This window comes from Caretta caretta, chromosome 7 (assembly GCF_965140235.1).
Source record: "Caretta caretta isolate rCarCar2 chromosome 7, rCarCar1.hap1, whole genome shotgun sequence".
NCBI lineage: Eukaryota > Metazoa > Chordata > Testudines > Cheloniidae > Caretta > Caretta caretta.
Genome location: NC_134212.1, coordinates 62809117 through 62829555, shown reverse-complemented (window position 1 = coordinate 62829555; position 20439 = coordinate 62809117). Strand labels below are relative to the sequence as shown.

The 20439-nt window shown below is 45.1% G+C and overlaps 1 protein-coding gene across 1 annotated transcript; it reads left to right on the top strand.

The window, feature by feature from the left end:
- Window positions 1–912: 912 nt before the first annotated feature.
- On the top strand, window positions 913–19126 carry DUSP29 (dual specificity phosphatase 29). Its single transcript, XM_048858266.2, has 3 exons — window positions 913–1088; window positions 13597–13817; window positions 18879–19126. The coding sequence occupies exons 1-3, from the start codon at window positions 913–915 to the stop codon at window positions 19124–19126; spliced, it is 645 nt and encodes a 214-aa protein (XP_048714223.1).
- The last annotated feature ends 1313 nt before the right edge of the window (window positions 19127–20439 follow it).

The window sequence follows — 20439 nt, the reverse complement described above, 5'->3', positions numbered from 1 at the left end:
TAGTACGCAGCCTTTCCGAGCATGCAGATGGCAATTACGCTTGCACTCCTGGCTGAAGAGCAGGTTCAGCTGGTCACACCGGCTATTAGTGCCCTGCAGCAACCGGGCAAACTAGCAAGTCTGGAAACAGTCATTTAAATGTTCAGTATGGAGAGCTGTGTTAAAAGTTTGATAGAGTAAAACAAGGGCACCCCAAGGCCAGCCTTAGGGACAAACTCAGCCACTCTCTGATTTGCCGTATGTTAGATAAAGGTGCAGCCTGTGGAGACTAATGACTAACAACCTGGAGTCCAAGTCTTACCAGAAGGGACCATTGTGATCATTTAGTTTGACCTCCAGAGAGGCCATAGAACTTCCTCGAATGGATTCCTGTGTGAACTAGGGCAGATCGTTTAGAAAAATGTCCCATATTGATTTTAAAATGTCATCTGATGGAGAAAATTCCCTTCAACTGGATCTTTGGGGGCCTGAGGGTGCGGTTTTCAGAAACACTTGAGGTCAGCTGAACTGTAACCCTTGACTTTCCTGGGCACAAACTACCGAGGGGAGCAGAGTTGGGCCAATGCTGAGCGCTTTGGAAAGTCCCACCCTTTATTTGTCTTCACTGCGAGCAAGTTTATCCAATGAGCTACTTCTAATTCCTCTCTCAAGAGAGCCAGCAGCACAAACAAATTCCAGTCATGGGGCTGCATCTGTCAGAGAGGTGTCTATCCATTTATACACAGCTCCAAATCCAGGCACGCTGGTTATGTTGCTCTCAGTGTCACAAAGGAGCGGGGTGGGGGGGAAGGGGCTTAACCAGAGTGGACCCAGTGGCTTTGACACTTCTCCCAGCTTTCTATTCTTTTTATGATTGCATTTTAGTTACTGTCATTCCAAGTATACAACGCCATATAATCCCCTGGGGACAAGATGTCTTCAGCAAGTTTGAACATCATGAAGAGAAGTGCCTACACAGCAATCAAAGTGGACCCTGACGGAGACTACTATACCCCCGGCACATTTGAACTGGAGCGGCTCTTCTGGAAAGGCAGCCCAAAGTATACTCATGTCAACGAAGTCTGGCCTAATCTCTACATAGGAGATGAGTAAGTGATAAATGCAACCCACCAATGGAGCCACAGGGGTTCCTATCCCCACACTCTGTTAGCCAGCACACAAGCCATTGCTGGCAGCCCAAACCAGTGCTCAGTATAGGAATAAGGAAGCCTCAGCTCTTCTCAGGATACACAAAAGCAAAGATTTCCCCTTCTAGTTTTCAAGCACCACAGCCCAGAGAAAAGGTTTTCATAGCCATGTAGGCATCTCTTCTTACCAAAGATTGCAGTAATGGCGTAGTAGTGACAGTAGGACAGGCTGCAGCATTTGGGGATAGTCATGTACTATTTTAAGATGGTTAATTTCAAGGAGTAATTTGTAATTTACTACCAAGTGACAGTCCCCTGGTCATGTTGAGTGAAGGGCACAGGTTGAGTGCACAGAACCATGGGTGAGCCTGAAATGGAATTGTTGGAAGTGATTGAAGAGTCTTCCCAAAAGCTGGAAACATTTCAGTGTTGGTAAGTCAGAGCCTGGCTGGGGGAGTATGTCAAGGAGGAAGAGGGGGGCTCTCGTGCATTAAAACGGTCCAGGCTTTAAACAAATTTGTCCTTATTCATCGGGCTAGGCTACTTTGAACTCATTCTCTGCTGCAGGGCGCATCTCACTGCTGTTAGCAAATGAATGTGAAAGCACAGGATTAATCTGGAAGTGGCTATAATATACTGTTAAACAGAACCAACTCCATATGCAGACAATCAAACCTGTCTGCAGAGCAGGAGAACTTTTCTTAACCCTTAGGCACTATTGGTCGAATTCCCATTTTCCCCCTTCTCCCTTCCCTAATGGGATGTTTATTTTACATCATTACTAAAAGGCACAATCTGCAACCCCACCGACTCCAAAGTATTCATAATATTTTTAAAAGGTCCCGAAATTCATCTGCTGCCAGATTATAAAAGTGGAAAGATAAACAGCTTTTTAAAAAAGTTATTCTAGTTCCAATATTGTTGACCAATTAATTCTGTGGCACCAGAGGCAACAGAAAGACCCACATGAGAGATCTGGGCTATAAGCATCCAGGGGCTAACACTTTACAGAAGAAAAATCTTTTTTTCCAAGTGTGGCGATAGTCTGGCCAACAAGCTCAGGGACAGGGGGTGGGAAGAAGCGATTATTTGTTTCTTACTAGATCTTTTTTAACCCAAGGTTCAGCAAAAGCAGAATGGACTCCGTTAAATTCACCTGGCATTTTCTTTCCCTTTCCTTGTTTAAAATTATTGGAATTATTTTTAACGTAATAGGTGGAAGTATTCTCCACTTATCTTTGAGATGAGGCTTCAACTCTGCCCCTTTGAGCTGGTGCAGAGAGGCCCAAGTGGCCAATCAGAACAAGGCTTTGAACCCTAGACACAGGCCACCATCTACCAACCGTTATTTTTCCAATGACAGTTGTTTCTGTAATTCTGCCTGGTTACACCTCTAATTTGAACGTCTATAAGACAAATGCTAAGAATAAAGCACTTGTCCACTGGAGCAATTAATCAGGGAAACAAAAGAGAAGCCCCACTACCTTCCATGAGAATATTCAGAGATACATTGTTCACTTAGCTGGGGTTGGCTGTTGAGAAAGTATCTTTTGGGGGGCAGAGCACACTAACTCTTAAGAAAATGGGGCGAGCTTTTAAGAATAGGTGGAAAAGGGTCACATGACGGTAGCACTGCAGGTAAAAGCCATCGGGTCAAAAGAGCTTGCCAGCCCATCCCTGAAGCAGGGCTTCACAATGAGACATTTTCTCCACCCTATTAGAGGCAGGGAAAGAAAGCCAAATGAGAAGGAGAGATGACTGGGGATCAGGGGGATAGGAAAGAAATAAGGGAGGGATGGAAACAGATGATGACCAGCTTTACTAGGCTGATGACCCACAAAAAATTAATTCTTTAGCTAGCGCTCCAGGTCACATAGGGCCCAGCCTCCAGTCCCCAAGGATTTGGGACGATGAACTGGTCCCATTACTGGCCCCATTACTGGGACAAGGTGGTAGTTAAGCATTTAATTCTAAGCAGATGAAGTCCAGGATAATGGGGCCATAATAATCCACGTATACACAACTCCACATGCTGGCACTTTGGCAGTGCTGCTCTCAGTGTCAAAATAGGGGTGCCTCTTTATTAGAGTGGAACTGGTTTGCTTTGACACTTCACCCAGCTTTATGTTCTCTTTTAGTTATTTTCATGTCCTAAGCATGCAACACAAGATAAGCCCCTTGGGACAAGATGACCTTATTTGTGACCAACAGCTTCCGCCCTCAACAGTGTGCCTCTTTTTAGGGCCTGGTTGAAGCACTGGGCACCAAATAGCTACTGTGGAAAAGGCAACAGATGTCACGTTCATTTTGCATCCTTATCAACCAGGCTAAATTAAGGGTTGCCCTTAGAAGAATTTAGTGGCATGCTCATTGCAAATCAAGTATACACACACATACAGAGTTTATCTTCAGAGCCTCCACATCTGGGCCTCATTCCTGCCTCCTGCATTTACGAGGTTAGTAGTGACTGCTTATGGAAATGCCAATTAATTATCCTGACTACATAACCACAGCATTATTCTAATGCAACGCAGGCTATCATGGAGCCCTGTGAGGCCACTCATTCCTTTTGTTACAGGACTCCGCTGCAGCTGTTTCCCAGGGGCAATCAAATCCTCATGAGGCCCGTCAGGCCCAGAATAATCAAAGCCTCAAATTTAACATCCTGTGTTCAGTTCCAGTTGAAGTTTTCCTCCGGCAAGTTCTAAAGACTTTTAAGACCAGACCCTGGAGACAATAGGAGCCTCCCAGTGACAGGAACAGAAACAGGCTTTTGGTTTATCCATGACCAGGATTAGTAACATGTAGATCATCTTCAATAGGATAGGGAACTGCTTTGTTTCGTTTCCTTCTTTTAACACTGTTTGATGTGCACTGTTTGATGTGAGGCAGATGTCTTCTTCAGGTGGCCTGGTTGGCTGATCCCCAGCCATAGGGTACAACCAAGCAAAACTGATGCTCAGAAGGAAACCCAGCTCCTAGTGCAGAGCCAGAAAGTAGAGATGGTAGCTGCCAAATTACCCATCACGATGGCTGTGATTCTGGGTTAAATCCAAAACTTAAAAAGGCCGTTTTCTGGAACCAGAGTACCATTCACAAGATTTCAGCTAAAGATGATGGTGGTCTCCTAAAAGCTTGGCCTCATCTGACCTCATCCCTAGCTCTGATTAGGTCTCAAATCTGAATCCTAGCCAGAACCTAATCTATATCTGAACACTGTCTCATTGGCCTCTCTCTACCAAAAAGAGAAACTAATCAAGAGAGCCCTCCTTACATAATGCATTTTAAGACTAACTTCCAGCTGCAAAGCAGAGCCAAAGTCCAGTAGAAAGGAAGCCTTCTCTATAGTTCAGCTGGTAGAGCTGACAACCATGCTTGCTACGAGGGGTATGGTTTGAGAACTGACTAAGGCAATTAAGTTTGCAGGTAGCACACGCAGAGAGATCATCTAGAAGATAGGGAACTGTGCTAATTAAGCACACACTGAGCGTTTAGCCACCCATTGATTGACTCCCTCCCCTTTCTGGAGGATTTTGTCTGGCAAAGTGATGTCTTTGGCTCAGTCAAAATGGCTACATTTGAAGAGAAATGCCATTTGGATTAGTTCAGAGGAAATCAGATGGGAATTGGTTCAGTGCAATGGACAGTTACATCACACTGTTTAGAACATATGAACTCTTAGGACATCCACTGGTATTAATCACATCAAAATAGAAACATTCCAGGTGTATTGTTAGTTACCCAGGAGGTAGAAATATGTACACAGAATGGAGAGGGATGTGGGATCATTTTATTTTAAAAAGAAAGAGACATGGTGGAAGGTTTCACTGTAATATTAGCATTGTCATTTGCCAGTCCTAGTGGAGGCTTTATGAGCCGGAAGGTAAATATGTAACTCCATACAAAAAAATCTCTCAGGAACAAAAAGCGATGGTATGGACTTTAGCTTTAAATGCCAAGATACAAGCAGCATTGGCAGTTTACACTGCCAGTCCTCCTCACAAATCATTTTGGTCTGCAGCTGATTTGCAACAGTTGAAGCAATAAGGAAGAGTGTCAAAGTCCAAAATTAATTGTCTGTGTCAAACATTTTCCAAAACTCTTATGCTTTTGATGTGGGGAAGGTGAAGAGGAGGTTCCTTGCCTATTACAGCATACACAAAACGTCAGTCAGCGGATTTGCTTTGGGGACTGGATTGCGCAGTGAATCCTGGCTTTCCCCACTCAGCAACTCATGAGTTCCTCTGGTTGTGAAGAACTTGCTAGCTAGTTTGCAGAGGGAAAAAAATTTGCTCTGATTCATGCATCTGTGAAGACAAGGCAATGCCTTGTTGGGGACAAATGCTACATTATCTCTACTTAAGCTTCAGCCAGCAGTGCTTCTGTAGATGCAGGGGAAGTTGCGGAAACTTTAGGCCCAGTATTAGTGGAGATTGTCAACACCTGCCTTAGCAATGGCAGGTTGCAGACCACTCTTAAGGAAACTGTCTATATTCAGGAATTCCTCATTTGACACTGAACATCTGGCAAATTAGTGCCCTGCCCCTAGCCTTCCCTTGGTGGTTAAAAATACTTGAAAATTTATGAAGAGACAATTCCTTCCACAATATCTCATTGCCTCAGATTTTCTTAACCCTTGTCAATCCAAGTATTAACTTGAGTATGATACAAACTAAGAAAGCAGCTGTTTGTGTTGCTCAATGATCTCCCTCAAGTATTGCATAAAAGATGAGTGTCCATAATGATATTAGATACACCAGCCGCTGAGTCAGATAGCACTGACTATGAAATTCTGTTGACTTACCTGGGGGCTATAGGAGGAGTAGATAGTGTTGCTCTATGCATTTCTTGTTGAACGATCTCAGAGGGTAGACTTGCTTTGCTTCCTGCTGGGCAATCAGAGGTTTTCACAGGGCTCCATCTTGTCCCTCCCCATTTAACATGTGTGTGAGGCCATTGGGAGGGTTAACAGAGAAGCATGGGTGGTGATGTCTTCAATATGTGGATGACACCCAGCTTGTGTTTCTGTCTCCTCTGACCAGATGGCGTGGTTGAGCATCTCCCCCAATGTCTGGCTGAGACTAAAGCATAAATGAAGGCTGAGTTATTGGTGCTCATGAGAGAGGTGCCAATGAGAGAGGTGGCGATGGTGGGTTGGGGTAAACTATAGAAAGGGAAGGACAGTATCATTTTATTTTGCTATAAGGGTTAGCTAACTGTTGCTGGGATGAAATAGAATTTGTAGCAGTAGTGGTCTTTTTGCTATGAACTTTCATTTTAAATGAAGACCATAGGCTTGGATGGGCACCATCTTTTTGTCCTTGTATAAATCTTAAAGAAATAAGTACTATTCTTCAAGGAAATGGCTGCACTTAGTTATATTTTTGATTGGGCCTTTTCCCCTCAACTCAGTACTAGGCAACATGTTCTGAGGTGTGCATATAATCTAAAGTAAAAAGGGATTTCATCTTCTATTTCCCACATATGAGGGTCATTCCCATCTCAAGTATTCCTCTCCCCCGTCACAGAACTTTACAAACACACTGGTGGGTCCATCTGCCTCATGTTCCACTGTAGAGGCCCTGGTTTTGTAAAGAGTTGAGCCCCTGCTTAAAGGCTTTGCTGCATAAGGATGGACTTAAGCACATGCTTGACTTTGAGCATGTGCTTAAGTGCTTTGCTGAATCAAGGCCACTGTACCCAATATATCTCTTGTTATTAAAAGGCCTGGTGGGTTTTTACTCAGGGACCCAAACTTTCCTCCATGCCTCCCTTCCCAGATTGAGATGTACTGTCATTTTCCTAATTATTTCCCAATACAGTACTTCACCTTCCCTGCTCTGAAGTGCATTCAAGGCAGACATTGAAGATCATAATGGCTTATGCCATGTAAAAAGAAATCAAGCGCTAAAACACAGATGGCCCAAAAGAGTAAAATGAAAGCAACTGGAGGATGTCAAATGCTGATAGTTTCACCTACACTGGGCATTTAGAGCGAACTTTTCCTGGCATTGTGGTTTTATGTTCAATTATTACCAGAGAAATAGAAATATCTATCACATTTACAAGGCAATAGCATCACGTAGGGAGGGAGTAAGACAGAAAACTCTTAGCTGGACTATTAAACTCAGGTGGTGAGCTAATTGCAAGAGGGAGAACATCTGTGTCATGTGCTAGCTCAAAACAAATTAAGGATTGAATTATAAACCCTTGAACAAGGTTTATAATTCACACTAACAGCCTTTGTGTGGCCCTAGCTCACTAGCTGTCTTACCCATTTGGCTGCTGGTAGGTATTCTTATTTTACATCCTCTTTGCTTTCATCTAAAATGCTATTACCACAGTAGTGGTGTAAGAAGTAAATGGAAGAAAAGGAAACACATACATCTTGTGATATACCCAAGAGTTCTAATGATATTAAAGCACAAAGGAGGTAAACTATGAACTGAGATTTTCACAAGTGACTCATGATTGTGGGTGCTTCTATCGGTACATCTACACCAAAGTTTTGGGTTGTGCTGTAAATCAACCTAACTGTTTGCCAATTATCTTGAGTTAATTGGGATGCTTGTAAATTCTAGTGTTGGCACTGCACAAAGGTTTGTTTCTGGTCATGGTTGTATGAGCTACGGCCGGGAACAATATTTGCATTCAGAAACGTGCATGAGCTTCTACATCAGAATTTGCAATCATGTTAGTTACCTCAAGATCATTGACAATCAAGTCACTTCAACTAAAGCAAGACCAAAACCTATTACGTTTATTTATTATTTGTAGAACCTAGGAGCCCCAGTTACTGACCAGGACCCTATTGTACTAGGTGCTATATAAAGAGAAAAAGGATGGTTTCTGCCCCAAACAGCTTAGAAACTAAGTATAAGAAAAGAGACCACAGATAGACAGGCTGCCGGTAAGCTGAGACCACTGCCGATCATGCTGAGCAATAATGTCTCATTGTTTCCTTGCATGCCCCCATCTGTCTACCTGTTGTAAAGATTTTTTTTGTAGGTAACATGGAAAAGGAAAGTTTGAGGGATTTTGAAGGATAGGCCCATTATTTAGATATTCAACTGGAAGCACCTGAAAAGGGTCTTGGGTTGCCAATTTTGGTTGGATGTATTCCTGGAGGTTTCATCACATGACAATCGTTAGTTAGAAATTGATCTTTAATTCCTGGAGACTCCAGGGCAATCCTGGAGGATTGGCAACCCTACAAGGGCCTGATTATCAAAGGGCTAATCTGCAGCACTTTCTGAAAATTCTTTATAATATCTCAAGTTGGGCACTCAAAATCACTGGTCACTTTTGAAAATCTTGGTCTGAGGACCTGATCCTTTGTTACTATGAATGGCAAAACTTCAGTTTAAGCCAATAGGAGCAGGTTATAAATACAGAACCTCTTGCTAGCAGAGGGAAGAAGTCCTGTTAAGGACCTAACAGAGCTTAGTTACTGGAAAGGGAAATCACGCCATTTAAGCTTGCTGGAGCTCTCTAAAGAGGAAAGCAAAAAACAGCATATGAGGTGGAAGCAGCAGCTGTGGAGTGATTTAATCCTTTATATTTTTCACAAAGATAGTGTGCTCAATGCTGTACAGAACAAAGGCACAAAATCCTGGCCCCGCAGAATACGCAACGTACTAGAAATCGTAGGAAAAGTTCCTGGTGTAAGCCTTCTACAGAAATGACAACAACCCTTTCAGACGGAGAAAGCCAAACCCATATTGAGGCATCTAAATACATAGTCTTACCTGCAGAGGTGCAGAGAGTCACAACTGGCTCTGCAGGTGCGCAGCACCACTGAAAGTCAGGGCATTTATTATGACACCAGTTCAGTAAAGTGTATGCTTAAATTTCACTGAAGTCAGTGCAACCTAAGCACATTCTTAAGTGCTTTGCTAAACTGGCATCTTAATGCCCCAAAATGGATCTGAATGCTTAACTCTGAGCACTCACGTTTGAAAGTTTTCTAGTTTTAGCAGCTAAAGAAGGAAGGGTTTGATCTGGGCCCATGTTAAACAATGGGTTATGGGACAGGCACCAGTGGGAATAAATGGCCTTTTCTGTGGTAACCTTGCCTGCAAAAGGTCAGTTCTGAACTCAAACAGGTCCACAGAACAGCATTCAATACAGCAGAGTTTGAAGCAGTTGACCTGAGAAGCTAAGCTAAGAGGAAGGCAAGGATGACAGACAATTTAACATCAGCCTGCATGAAGCACTAAAGAGAACATGATAGAGAATAATCCTTCATTGGCAGGATGATGGTCTAGACAGAGCTCAGAATGTCTCTTCTGTATCTTATATCTATGATTAATTCAGAGCAGAAGAGGGACTCACAATTATAACAGATTTTGTTTATCACACTGTAAGCATTTGTAAGGTTTAAGACGGATCAGTTACTCCTCTTTATCCAATCCCAACTGACAGAATGACTACATGAATAAATACATACCCAATATGCCTCTGCTAATATAAGGGGTTAGTCCAAACTGATCAAGAAAAATTATACTAAAACTTCAGGACATAAGATAGTCAAGAGCAGGCGTCAGGAAGGAACTCCATCCTCTACCCCCGGCCTCAAAATACGCTTTCCCACAACGCCTGGGGCAAAAAGGAAAGGCAAAGAGGAGTGTTTTCCACTGAAACTTCAGGTATAGTCTGTTGCCAGGATACTGCAGTCAGTATACCAGTATACTGCTCCAATAGCATAGACCCCCCCATGTCCCTAAACCTAAAGAGCCCTGGGAGGTTTCATTTGGGTACTGTAAGGAGAGGTAGAATGGAAGTGACTATGCAGATACAAAAATACCATGCTAATATGGGAGTGACTATGGTAAACCCTGTGGTAACCCTTGGGTTTGCCCAGAACACACTCAATGTTTTTCAAAGCCTGAGCAGACTCTGACTTAGCTGAGCGCTGATGCAGTTAATAAAAAAGCCCTGTGCCTTCTCTCTGACAGATGAGACTCCTGTGTGCTCACTAAACATTCCAGCCACTGAGCACATAAATGCGAGATCTCAGAACCATGCAACACGTTATAACCCAAGCTCTCTCTTGGTATAGTGTCTGCGTCTAAGTTGGTTGCAGTGTTGTAGCTGTGGTGGTCCCAGGATAGGAGTTGCAAAAGCTTTTGAGCTACATAGGTCTCTTCTTCAGGTCCTTTTAGCTCAAAAGCCTGCCTCTCTCACCAGCACAAGTTGGTTCTCTTGTCTCATTTGCATTTAAGGCATTAATTTCTGACAGTCTCCTGAGAACCCAGTCAAGGAAACAGGGAAATTACATCCCAGATGAATGTTGCAGTGTCAAATGCAGGGGTGACTTTAACATCGCTGCCCCTTTTGTGCCCCTGATCGGCGGCTCTGCCGGGTCCCTACCAACAGGGCCGCCAATGGGAGGGTGGGGGGGGGGCACAAAAGGAGCAGCGACGACCCGGCAGGGCCGCCGATGGGGGGCGCAAAAAGCTTTAACATCGCTGCCACTTTTGCCCACCCCCCTGACTGCTGACGGGGGTGGGGGAGAGACACAAAAGAAGTAGCTGCCCCAGGGCCGCGATTTAAAAGGGCCTTTTAAATTGCCGCTGAAGCCCCAGGCAGTGCGGGCCAGGGAGCGCAGATGGATGGGCTGGGATACGCTGACCCCCAGTCCTGCCCCTTCTGCCCGAGGCCCTGCCCCTTCTGGGGGGGCCAGAGCGGCCCCATACCCGGTAAGAGCTGCATTTTACTTTCACCCCTGCATGTGACCTATTGTTTGGCATTGTCTCTGTTTAGAACAGCAACAATGTACATTGTTTAATTCAACTGCTATTTATTCGATTGAGCTGCATTTGCAGAATCCAAATTTGAACTTACTTTTCATGGACAGTTAATCTTTATTTTCCCATTGACCCTGACTACAGTATGGCCCTACTTGCTATTAAGCAAGGATTCCACTTGCAGGACTTCTAACTGAGCACAGATCTATGAACTGAAAGCATCATTTTTCCATATTTGTTGGGCCAAGTCTGAAGAATGGAAAACAGATTTTTTTCCCCATAAGGGTTGCAGGGGGGAACCACCACAAAACCAAACCTGAAAGCAGAATCCGTGTTTCACCTCAAGCATGGCAGATTCAACAGAGTAGGGTACGTCACCTGCCCTGACCTTCTCCCCAGGAAATTATTTCATCTGTTTTTAAAGCATCAATCTTTTTGATAGTATTGTAACAGAGTTACTCTGTGCTTGCTAGGACTGTATGTGGGGCACATCTACATGCAGCCCCTAACGAGGGGGGCTCTAAAGTTGTATGCATAACTGATTTCTCAGTCCACTGGCAATTCTGAAAAAAAAATTACCATCTTGGGTTCATCCAAAAACAAATCATTTTTGAAATTTTCAGCAAATCAAGTAGTCAGAAAAAACACTGATTTGGGTCAAATGAAACATTTTGTTCAACATCTGCTGAAATGTTTTGATTCTGAGTGTTTTAAATGTTTTTAAATTTATAAAAATAAAACTGAAGTAAATTTTGAAAGTCATTTTGAATCAAAAAAACGTGGAACAGTTAGTATAGAAATGAAATGTTCAGATTTGTTTGGAATTATTTTTAGTTTTTATTTTCCGCTGAATCAGTTTGACATATTCTACACAAAGCCACAAAATGTTTCAGTCAACCCAAATCCGCATTTTTCCCCCAAAAAATTCACCTGAAAAACTTCACCCAGTTCTGTGGCTCCTCCCAGAAAGGAAGGACCCGGCCATCTCGGGAAGTAGCTCTGAGAGGAAGTTCAGGGGGTGAGCATACTTCCTGCCTAGGGGAGTAGGTGAAAGTGTGTTTGAGCACTACGGGCAGCAGAGGGCTGCACTGACTCTGGGTTCTCCTCCAAGAACAATGCTGGGTCTCTATTGTTCAGTGAGCTCGTGGCTGTGTAATTGTTCTGGGGACTCTGCTAGATTGTGCTAACCCACCAAAACAAAGATCCCATGGTAACACAACAGTAGAAACTGACCCCACTGTCTTACCTTGTATAAAACACACAGCTTATTAGACATAGCCGCTAAACAATGCTCTTGTGTGGAAGCAAGAGCTACGTGCCTTGATACAGCAGCAGCAGCTCTTCTGCATCCCTCAAGGAATTCTCAACCACACTTGTGTGTGCTCAGGTACAGCGGAGTACAATTAGAATTTCCTTTTTGTATCTGCTGGCCAACAGGGTTAGGAAGAAAGGATAAAGGATTCATATTAAGAACATAAGAACAGCCACACTGTGTCCTTACAATCCTTACAGGGCTCATCTGTTTGCTGGGTGTTTGTACAGCACCTAGCACAGTGGGGCCCTGATCCATGACTAGGGCTCCTAGGCATGAGGGCACATTAATAATAATAAATAACAATAGGCTGTTCTTATCAACAGGTTTACTGAAGGTTGGACTGCCACTTTCCTGTCCTTAGCACATCTGGGTGCCTGAGCATGGAAAGGGAAGCATTAGCTTTGCACTTCCTGACCACTTTAAGAAGCTTGAATATTTTCAGTTTCATTCCCCCCACCCACCCAATAGATTCCCCCTCACCCCAGGAGCCAATTCCTCTTCACTCCAGAGGAGGAAGAGGACAGGGAGTAGCACTATCCCCTTTTACTTCTCTAAAGCAGTTACAGCTCTAAATCAGTGGCTGATATGTGATCTCTGAGTATAGTGCTTTTGTCTTGAGACACCTTAACATGATCCGTTAGTACATGGCAGCAAGGAGGAGGCTGACAGGGCTTCTAGACCCTTTGGACACATGAGCATGAACAAGTTTTTTCCTCTAAGTGTAGAAGGGAAAAATCTCAGTGGTTGCATTTCTTTCAGAGGTAGTAAGAGCCATGTGAACCTTAGCTGAATTTAATCCTCATTTGTAACTGACTTTTTGATTAGTCCTGTAATATTAAATGAAGGGAGAGAATGTGTCAGATGGTTAAAGCCAGGGAGTGGGTGGAAGGATTCATGGATTCTATTTCTAGCTCTGCTGCTCACTCAGTTTGTGACCTTGGACAAGTCAACTTAACCTCTCTGTAGCTCAAGTTTCCCATCTGTAAAATGGGTAGAACCAATAACGGCTCACAGCATATGGCTGCTAGGCAGCTCAGTTTGTTTGTGACATCCTGGGATGAAAGGTATTGTGTAAAGGCAAAAAGAAAAGGAGTACTTGTGGCACCTTAGAGACTAACCAATTTATCTGAGCATCCAATGAAGTGAGCTGTAGCTCACGAAAGCTTATGCTCAAATAAATTGGTTAGTCTCTAAGATGCCACAAGTACTCCTTTTCTTTTTGCGGACACAGACTAACATGGCTGCTACTCTGAAACCTGTGTAAAGGCAGGGGATCAGACTGCTTCTTTGAAGTATCATCAGTGTCGTTGTGGTTTATGACTTGCAAAATAAGAGAAATATTTCTGAGCGGATGCAGCATGAGAGAGCTCCATTTACACATCTGACTGTGACATTTGTTTAACAGGAAAACTGCATTAGATCGCTACAGCCTTGAGAAAGCCGGCTTCACCCACATCCTCAATGCAGCCCACGGCCGGTGGAATGTGGACACAGGACCAGACTACTACAGTGACATAGCCATTGAGTACCATGGGGTAGAAGCAGATGATCTCACCACCTTCAACCTCAGCCAGTTCTTTTATTCAGCTGCTGAATTCATTGAAGCTGCACTCCAAGATCAGAGAAGTAAGGAGGGGGCAGAGTACGGTCAGAAAGACCTCGTTTGCTACAGTTGATCTCAGTGCACATGAGTATTCATCAGAAGTAGCCAACTCCCAAGGGGTGAAACAGGCAGAGAAAGTCAAGGACCACCGGCAGAGGACAAACAAGCAATGGCTAATAATGGAGCTGGTCATTTCAGGGAAGTCAATGCTGTTATGGGGTTCAGGTCATCTCACAGCCACGTCAGCCATTCCAATCAATGGGATTTGGTAGCAATCCAAATTACCTTCCGATGGGCCACTGTTAAGCAGCGATCTCCCTAGCATACAGGTGTCCCTAGCACAAGCAGCGCTCATTGTACAATCCTATGAAGCAAACAATCTCAGGAGGAAAGTCGTGAACTCAATGGGCCATGGAGCTCGTCTGCCATTCCTAGAAGTGGTCCCTTTCCAGTAAGCTGTGAGGCCTATTAGCAGGGCATCTGCCCAGGCTGTACTTACCCTGCGAATGTAGGACTCCAGTCTCCAAGGCTGTCACTTCAATATTTCTTACACTAAAGCATTAGGTTTGCTATAGAGACATATAAAAGCACTTTAGTACTTTTGCCATCAGATCATCTCCAAGCTGTAACAGGGATTTATTTTTGTCATCTTCCAAGCCGTAGGAGACTGAAATCACTTTGACAGCACAGATCTGGAAACATTAGTTAAAGCCTTTGTAATTTCCCAGCTTGATTACTACAATTCATTATTTGCTGACCTCCAACAGTGTTCTAACTAAGGGTTTAAGCTGATGTGAAGCACCACAGCCGCGACCCCACACTGTCTTTCAGCATTTACTCCAGTTCTTATTAAAAAAAAAAAAAAAACATCTCAACAGGGTGTGTTTTACCAGGAGCCAGCAAAGAAACTTAAGATCCTCCTGCTGACCTACAAAGCCTTTAATATCAGAGGGCCACATATATCAAGTTTCCAACCTTTTGTCAACTTGTGTTCTTGGCTGTTTAGATCAGCAGCTGCTGGTTACCTGGCATACCCCCAATAACCAGCCAGGTCTTAAGCTTTCAACAAGTACAGTCCTCAGCTACAGAATTTGCCCCTTGTTAAGGCAGAAAGACAATAAATCATCACTATTTTAAAATTGAAGTGTCATTAGCATTTCGTGCTGCTTTAAGATTTTATGTTCTTAGAAGGAAGAGAGGTCCGTAGGTGAAGGAAGCTACTTAAAATTCACAAGACTCCACCCAAGTCCTGCATCTGGAAAGGGTGGGCAATAGTTAGATTTTCTGGGTGGCTGAAAGTGTCTGATCTCTAGCCTCACTTCTAATCACATTCCCAGAGAGGGACTTAGCCTCAGGAGCTTGTCTACACAAACACGTAGTTTGTGGCAAGGTGGGGTGTGAATCTAGCTCACACTACCCTGCCACAGAATAACTAACTCCGTGCTCCCTGCTGTTGAGTTCATTAGAATGCTTCACTCCAAGCTTCTTTAAAATGGGACTTGCTCAAAGTACTCTAAAGAACTTGTGCCAGCAAGGTGCACCCAGAAACCTAGTCCACGGCAGGCTGGTGTGGGGTACAGTCACACCCCAAGTTGCCATGGAGAAAATGTTTTTGCAGACAAGCCCTTAATAGCCTTCATTTCTCTGTCCTGCAGCCTTCTCTTCCCATTCCCGCAGCATAGCATGAAAGACATGGTAAACACACAGAAGTCAAGAGAGAAAGACTGTTTCCAACAGCACTGCATTAAAGTGCACAAGCAGGTCCTACATGGACCTGTTAGTGCACAGCACGCTAGTGCGCTTTAGAACTCAAAGCCCTGTCGTACACATTGCTGCTCCATATAGACAAGCCCTGGGAAGTCTAGCACATCCTCATGTGCTGATAAATGATGGGGGAGAGACTCAGAGCATTTCGCAAGGCTCAAGCTTCAAAGCTCCCGGTTACAAGGCTGTATCAAACACCTGTGAAGCCTTGAGGCTCAACCAAGCATTGATGCAGCAATGAAACAGAAGCCCGACTCAGAGAATGGAGTGATTCACTTATTAAAAATACTTCTGAATTCAAGAGTAACTAAATGTGTAATGCTGACACTTCTGTATGTAGCTGTTCTTCTGGCTGCTGCATTGGTAAGGTGTTTGAATAACAAGGACAGAGAGTTGTGTTTTGTTCTTACATGCACTAGTGATGTAAAGATGACCATTGCCTGTAGTAGCCCTGGAGAAGAGAGGAGGACAAGAACGCAAAGAAACTCATGTTGGGAAACAAGGGGCTCTGAATACGTTACTCATACCACAGCCAAGTATGGCACCATTAAGCCTCACCTTCTTGTCCAGATGTGGATGGTCATTTTAGTGCATTCAGTCAAACATACACGTGCAATAGATTTAGGGCCTTTTTTTTTTGCTGATACGGTGGTTTCAGAAGTATTGTAGTGGGCATTTTCCCCATTCAGATAGTGGGCTACAGAAGTAGGATGTAAAGAGATAAGAGGCAGTTAGCCAAGCAGCACATACTCCTATCAGTGCAAGGGATCAGCCTTAAAGAAATCTTACGCAAGAGTACATAACTTACAAACATACATACATACAAGTACAAGTACAAGTACATAACTACCCTGTTTGATAAAGACCAGTCTCTGTTTAGCCACCTAGCATAGCAAGCTGCCACTTCTTTCACATGCTTAACTTAATTCCAGGCATCCTAGGAGTATAATAACCCAGTACGTTTGTCTGGTTAATGCCCTCCGGGTTCCTAACCCACACTTTGGAGTAAGTAGTAGAGGAAGAATGGTTCAGGGGCCAGGGCACTAGCTTGGGAAACCTAGGTTTGAGTCTTTGCTCTGCCACAGACTTGCCATGTGACCCTGGGCAAATCACTTAGTCTTTCTTTGTCCTGGCTCCCCCTCTGTATGATGGGGATAATAGCACTTCCTGACCTCCCAGAGGGGTTGGGAGGATAAGTAAGATTGTGAGGCATCCAGATACTACGGCCATACAAGGAGCTTAGCAAAATAGATTAGCACCCCAAAGCATTTGAACAGCAACACACAAGCAGGCATCACTTCACCGACCCACACACTGCACAATTGGGCCCTGCAGGACAGGGCAAATTCCCTTCTTTCTGGAAAGTCCTCTGAGATCTTCAGTGTTCACATAGCAGACAGGTTCTCCATCCTTGCCATTTCTAAAGAGACATGCACACTTTTCTCCTTCCTTTATGTGACAAAAAATACAGGTTCTCCTCTTCCCACCGATGCCCAGAAAGTTCTTCTCTCTTTCCCAGCTAGCCAAGCAAAGCCTTGATCCCTCAGCCTTCCCCTCATGTCAGTCATTTACTCCACCATTCTGCCCCAGCCCATTTACAAACCGGAGGCCCGAGCAAAGAGTGAAGGGCTGAACAAATGGGAGTTTTCATCTGTTTCAAATATTCAGAGTAATGATAGAAGGGATTATCATTTTCTGTTATCAGTGAGGCTGGAAATCTGCCATGATGCCTCTACAACTATCTGCTGGGATTAGGATGCAAACTGTGACCATTAATCCCCTTGTGCTGGCAGTTCTTGATGTGTCCATGACACAGCAGTGCTGCTCCTGCCAGGAAATCATCCCCTTCACTCCCAGCATCAAGGAGTGAATTGCTAGGAGTCGTAGCCAGATGTAGTTGACAAAGTAAAAGTGCCTCTGGCCTTGCAATGGTGTTTGTGGTGTTATTTGACCATAGGAAGTTGTAGTAGACAGAGTTTCAGATGCTGCCTTTATCAGGATACACTGATTAAAAAAAACAAAAAACTCCATGGCAGCTAGTCTCAGAGCCCAGGGCTACGGACTTGGGCTCACACTACAGTGCTGCAACTAGTAGTGTAGACGTTCCTGCTAGGGCTGGAGCTCAGGCTCTGAGACCCACCCTCCTCGCCAGGTTTCAGAGTCTGAGCAGGATCTCTCATGCCGTACACAAGCCCGAGTCTGTTGACCCGGGCTCTGAGACTTGCTGCCAGGGGTTTTAAAACACGGTGTAGATGAACCCTCAATGGATCACCCTTTTCCTTCCAAGATGTAAAACTCCACCCCAGCTTTTCTCCTCCCAGGGCCTTGTAGCCCAGAAGCATTTCCATCAGTTCCTGCAGCACATGGAAGGGCCCAGTATCACTCACTCTCCTCCTCCGGCCCCTGGCTACTGCCAGTGGGGGAATCCCACTCTCATTCATGTGCCTTACAGCAGCGCTGAGAGGCTCTGGCAGAGACTGACACCTCATTGTGCGAGAGCTGCCTATACGCAGTAAGAGACAGCCCTGATCCCAAGAGCTAAAATCTAACCGGACAAGACAAACAGGGTGGGATGAAAGGAATTGTCATCCCGAGATGAGACACAGAGGGATAAAGTGATTCGTCCAAGATCACACCGGAAGTCTGAGGCAGAGCAGGCAACTGACTACTGAGTCATCCTTCCTCTCTGGCCCCTGGTATTCACAGAACCAAGGACTGGAAGGGGCCTCAAGAGGTCATCTAGTCCCGTCCCCTGCACTCATAGCAGGACTAAGTATTATATTACTAAGTATTGGGAGTGAGCAACTGGACACATTCTTTTCACCCTCCTGGAGGGAATGAGTATCTGGTTCCTCAGCACCTCGCCGGCGCTGGTCCCCCGCCTCCTAATTCTGTTCCCGACCCAGAGAGCAAACACTCCTTGATTCAGCAGACTGAATGAAGCACAGTAAATCATGGATCTGTGGGAGCCCAATAAAGGGGAGGCTGCAGCTTGGCTTTGCTGGCTACCTACTGTCGCATTGCAGCCCATCCTGCCTGGCTGTAAATTGGCAATCCTTCAGTTGTTAAAGCATTAGGAGATCCAGATTTTACAATGGGACTCACTGGGTGACCATGGGCCAGTCACTTGATCTCTCTGTGCTTCAGAGTCCCTGCCTGTACAAGAGGATGGTATTTACCTGCCCTGCAGGGAGGCTGTACAGAGTACTCATGGCTGTGAAGCATTCAGATCTCTGGGCAGAAGGCCCTAGAGAAGGGGGAGTGTTTATTATTGGTAAATCTGAAAGCCTTCTCTGTATTTGCTCTCCTCACTCATGCAGACAAGATCTTGGTTCATTGTGCCATGGGACGCAGCCGATCCGCCACCTTGGTCTTGGCTTACCTGATGATTTACAAGAATATGACAGTGGTTGATGCTATTGAGCAAGTGCTGCAGCACCGATGCATCCTCCCAAACCGTGGCTTCCTGAAACAGCTGAGAGAACTGGACATAAAGCTGGCTCTGGAGAGGACAAACGCCAAGAACGGCATCCAAGTCAGTGGAGAGGAGCATGGCAAGGAAATATAGCATTCCTCATGCCCTGCAGTTACTGCTACCTGGAAAAACACCTAGCAAGAGAAAACTGGAGTTGGAAAACAATACTGTCAAAAGTCCTTTGTAAGAAGTCCAGAGGGAAGAATCAAAAGCATTTGAAATGCCTTAAAGGGAATCTAAGTTTGGAGATAGATAAATGGAGAGGGGAAGCAATCTCGTTAGGGAGTGTAACACAGAATCCCCTTGTTTTAGTGCTGTTCTTTAGGGCTATGCTGTACAGAAGAGAAAAAGGAGGGACTTGTGATGGAGGGCAGTGGCTCTATGAGAACCATAGGGGTGGTGTCCAGTATGTAAAGGATGGGGTAAGTGTGCAAGCCCATGAAATACGATTCAGGCCCAGCTGCTCCTGCTGCCCTATTACAATAAATGTTGAACAGCCGTTATTTTAATACCGTTTATGAGGGGCTAGTTTATCCCAAGGCAAACCCACATGTAAAGCCTAACACATTTACTTAAATATAACCACCCCATGGCACAACATACATTTATTATACATGTCACAAGGTGTAAACTGAATAAGGAAGCATGAGCCCAGCTTCACCTGTGTTGCCTTGGGTTAGCAGAACCTTTCCACATGGTCATGCACCTATGATAACTGCCAACTCAGCACTCACTAGCTTGTGAGTCCATGCTGTAGGATCTAGAGAGAGGGAGAGGAGACCCAAACAGCCTTGCAAAGCCTGAGCCAGAACCCATAGCTGCAATCCTCCTTTAAACTAACTGGAGTGAGATACATGGGCAGTGGGTGAAGCTTCCTGTGGGAGAGGCTAGCTTCTTGTCCCGCCTCTTCCGCCTGCGACCCGACCCACACTCCACCCTGTTCGGCCACTCTACTGCTGCCCGCTACATCTCTCCTCACTCCCCCACCCGCTGCGAGACACCCTTCCCCCACGAACTTCCCCACACACCACTCTCTGAATCCCTCCTCATCCCCACCACCTGCTGCCTCTTGCCTCCTCACCCCCCAACCCGCAGCCAGTCACCTCCTCACTCCACCATACACCATGTCCCTGCTCATCTCCTGCCCGCCATGATACCCCCCACCCACCGCTGCTCACCTCCCCACTCCACCACCCTCTGCAAGACCCCTCCTGCCCACTGCATCTCTCCTCACCCCCTGCTTGCTCACTCCACCGTATCCCTCCTGATCCCCTGCCCGCCGACACTCACCTCATTTCACCACCCGCCATGAGACCCACCTGCCCAATCATCGTTCGCCTCCTCACTCCACTGCATCCCTCCTCGTCCCCCAGCCCGCTGCCACTCACCTCCTCACTCCCCCACCC